The sequence below is a fragment of the Mastomys coucha genome, unplaced genomic scaffold, assembly GCF_008632895.1.
Source record: "Mastomys coucha isolate ucsf_1 unplaced genomic scaffold, UCSF_Mcou_1 pScaffold21, whole genome shotgun sequence".
Lineage (NCBI taxonomy): Eukaryota > Metazoa > Chordata > Mammalia > Rodentia > Muridae > Mastomys > Mastomys coucha.
In genome coordinates this window covers 46,022,280-46,026,500 of record NW_022196904.1, presented here as the reverse complement: position 1 = coordinate 46,026,500, position 4,221 = coordinate 46,022,280, and the positions used below count along the sequence as shown (strand labels likewise).

General features: G+C 34.3%; 1 protein-coding gene across 1 annotated transcript; it reads right to left on the bottom strand.

Annotated features, from left to right (window-relative positions):
- Positions 1 to 435: 435 nt before the first annotated feature.
- LOC116102293 (lysine-rich coiled-coil protein 1-like) lies at positions 436 to 1,613 on the bottom strand. Its single transcript, XM_031386809.1, is given in 3 exon segments — positions 436 to 817; positions 819 to 875; positions 878 to 1,613. Coding segments are annotated over 3 exon segments (774 nt in total). The 5' UTR covers positions 1,526 to 1,613; the 3' UTR covers positions 436 to 748.
- Positions 1,614 to 4,221: the final 2,608 nt, after the last annotated feature.

Here is a 4,221-nt window from a genome sequence, read left to right as displayed (position 1 = left end):
AATATAAATTATAATAGTATATTTCTTGTAAAGCAAAATATTTTAAGTTTGCAGTTTCTTGAATTGGTTATGAGAGATATATTTTGTGAATTTTCAGGTTGAATGATAGCTATTGAAGCAAAGATATTAGTGCAATTAAAAAATCTCCTTGCATAACTTGATAGACAATACTTTCTTTTTTTTCCCAGAAGTTAAGATACTTTATTATAAACATTTTCAGAATATAAACTGATTTTGTGCGAAGTCTCTGAAACTTTTTAAAACTATATGTAGGATAAAATTATTATGTTATTTCACTCTTCAACCCAGAAAATATATTGCAAGTTAGATCTAAAAAGGGAAATCTAAATTGCTTCATAGAGAAAGCCAGTGAGCATAAAAATATGTGACTCAAAATTAAAAGAAACCCAACCAAGAAATAGATTCCACAAGTCATCAGTTAATCCTCCAATTTTAAATAAATGATCTCCCAAGGGAAAATAATTCCACTACCATAGCAATTTGGTCAATAAAAGCAGAGCTACTCTCTTAAAGGGAAATTCTAACATATGTAAGAAAAATTAATACATCTTTTAGAAAATAGAAAAGTAATCTCCATGTTGGAAAGTAAGCACATTAAATACTTCATGTTCACTTTGTTAGAAGTTGAAACTTCTGTCCCCATATTCAAGTGACATGAATATGAATGCACATAAGACCAAGTTCCTTGACTGTTATTTCAGTTGAGCCTCAGGAGATCTAAGGAGCTTCAAAATCCAAGGATAGACTGGTCCCAAAGCATCTCCTCCTCTGTCCTTTCTTCATCTTGTTCCTTTTTTTTCCTTCCTATGCTTAAGATCCTCTTTCTTAGATGATACATCTCGTTTTTTTTTTTCTCTTTTTGATTCTTAAGCTTTTCTGTACCATCTTGTAGAGTTTCTGTTTCTGCCTTTGTTTTCTTTCTCTGGATGCTCCTATGTTTGTTTAAATCCATTTCCTCAGAACTCCTTTTCCTGTCATGTTTGGGCCTTTCTTCCTGCCTTTCTCTGCCCTCTTCTACATGTCTTTTCCTCTTCTGGTGCATTTGTCTATGACTGACTTGAGGGTCGATGGTACTGTGATCTGAACAGAGGTGCCTGTGCACTACAGATTCTACACTATATGAGCCACAATTGTATTCTTGCTGACTAAGGTTCAAGGGGACTGTTTTTTCTGAGAAGCCATCCCTGGTAAATTGACAGTAGCTCAGAGAGTTTAGTCTTATCTTGTCATGAGCTGGTAACCACTGGGGTACACGATCTTCTTCTGTCTGTGAACTACTGCATGATCTTGGGTAGGAATGGTTGGTTTCAGATGGGAATCTTTGATCAAACATACTATAACTGGGCCTGGAGTCAAACTCTTCTCTGTACCCACAGCTTTCCAAATACTCCCCTCTCATCCTTCTGAAACAAGTCTTTGGCTCTGAGCCTCTAGCTTTCTGTACTTTAATATAATCTTCAAGTTCATCTTGAAAAGAGTCATGTGGCTTGTTTGAATGCTTCATTAGGTTGACAGAAAGGGATTATCGTTATAAGGCTGAGAACTTGATGGTGAAATCTGATCATATTCAAACCATGGAGTAGAGATTATATCTATTTTTGTCTAATACTCAACTCTCATTCACCTTATGCACCCTAGAAGTCCAACTCAGGTTCTGGGCCTTGGCAGCAATCTCCTTTACACACTGACCCACGTGTAATAGGGTCTCATTTAGTTCAGGAAGTTCCCAAACAGAGCGACAATACTTTCTTAAATTGAGTGGTTTTTGGTTATATTCTAAAAGTGGTTCAATATATGTTTAAAATTATCATGTCTCTACTTCGAAGTAACAATTTCTATAAAATTCAAAACCCACAAGTTATAATTTGTTTTGACAACTTATAAACTTTTCCATTTAGTCCATTATTTTAAATTTGGTGTTAAACTTTAACAGAAGGAAAAAATGTTGACTCTATGTAAGATGTTCTCTCACTTAATTAGTGATGGATGTTATAAATTGTCTTCCAACGAGATAAATTTCTATAAAAAGATACTTGTTCATTGTAAAAGATTTTACTCTGGGTACGATTTTCAATAAAATGAAGAATCATATTTCTTTGATCAAAATAATTTGAGAAGGGTGGGTGGCCCTATCCCTCAACCAGGACCACATCTAACCTTTGGACAAGGTCTCTACAGGTTCTCTCTCCCCTTTGCTGGGTATTTCAGTTAATTTAATCCCGGTTGGATCCTGGGAGCTTCTTGCTTATGATAGAAAATAGTGAATGGAGATTTCTAATGCATGCTAATAGCAGAAATTTAACTGTTTTACTTTATGTATAGCATATTTCAATAGAAGTATTTTTATGATTCTTCACAATATTACTATTATTAACATATAAACATTGTATGATGTTTAGTCTTAATGATAATCTTGTGACTTTAATATCATATTAAACTTATAAATGAGGAAGTTGAGACACAAATAGTGTAGTGTCATTTTCATTGATATACCCCAAACCTAGTGCTTATTAATATCCAAGAAGATAATTTATGCTAATATTTTATAAAGGAAAATAACATAATCCTGGTAGTTTGTACATTCAGGCTCATTATTCCCTGATGACCTTCTTCATCAAAAAAAGTTATTATATTATTTTGTAATAACTTAATTAAATATAATGAGTTCTCTATTTCTGTGTACAATAGCTCAAGGGTCTCTGTGACCACCAAGGATATTGATCCCTGCGAGATAAGAAGGCAGTTGGTTCAACATGACTCAGTAGCAAGTGCTGATTCAAACTTCAAGAGTCTGAAAATGATTAACTTATGTTAGGCATATTTATGCATAGCAGAATTTGAAAAATTTTCCTGGTGATAACTGACTCATTTTGGGGTGTATAAAGGTTAAGATATAACTACATCAAAATTCTTCTAATGTACAAGCGACATCTTCCATAAAGATAGGCTGTATAAATTAACTAAGGAAGCAGTCTCAAGGTAAACTGCTTTCAACAAGGGTCTAGGGGAAGAGAAACTATAGATTGACTGAGATAAACAAAGATATGGATGTGAGAGAGCTGGTAGGTCCTGTTTATACAGATAGCTCAGAGGCCAGCAGGCTATTTAACATCTCTGCTCCTAGCCTTCTGAGAAAAAACAGGCTAGACATCGCTCTCTTTGAAAAGAAAATGCTGTGTATTTAATATTCCTGCTTTGCTTTTCCTAGTGCTTCTTTTTGAGTACTGTAATTTTTCTCCCCAAAGTCGACTTTTAATTTTTTTAAAGATACTTATATAACATCTCACCCAAACACACAAAAAATTATACCTGTCTCTTAGCAACTCATGAAACTCCCCCAAAACTGACTGTACTTGAATACAATGCAGGTATCAACAGATACAAGAAAATTGATAACCTGCATACAAGACACAAGAATAATACCTTGCATCTTATCTGACAGATTAAAGCTGGATACCAAAAATAGCAGCAACAACAAAAACCAGAATGCATGCAAACACATTGAAATTTAACAGTTCATTGCTGAATAAAAAATGGGTCAAGACAGAAGTTAAAAAAAGAAATTAATACTTTCTAAAAATAAGTGAAAAATAATTCACAGCATACCAAAACTTATGAGACACAATGAAGGCGATTCTAAGATGCAATTTCACAGCTCTATATTCCTACATAATAAAGTTGGAGAGATTTTATACTAGTAATTTAACAGCACACCTAAAAAGCTCTGGGAGAAAAAGAACAAATGACACTGAAAGGGAATCGACAACTAGAAATAATCAAACTCAGGAGAAGTGGAAATTTCTTGTTTCTTTGGAGACTTAGTTGTGTTATGTGATGTTTTTCTGGAAACTGTCTTATGAGAGGATGTTTTGCTGAGAACAGACTTGTATTTTTCTGGAAACTGCTTGAAAAAAAGGACATGTGATGTTTTGCTAGAGCAAAAGCTTGAGAGAACATGTGATGTTTGGGACAGGTATAAATATAATCTAACAGATAGTGAATGAACTGTGTGGCACTGGTTTGCCTTGCCATTCCTTGCTGGCCTTTGTTGAATTTTGCGGATGCTAATCTTCTCTGATATTGGTCTTCTCTGATGCTGGTCTTCTATGATGATGCTGTAGAATTGGTTCACCTTGACTTCTTTGCTGATCATCATTTGTTGTGACTTTGTAGAGAGCAAAGCACCAAAGAACTCCTTGT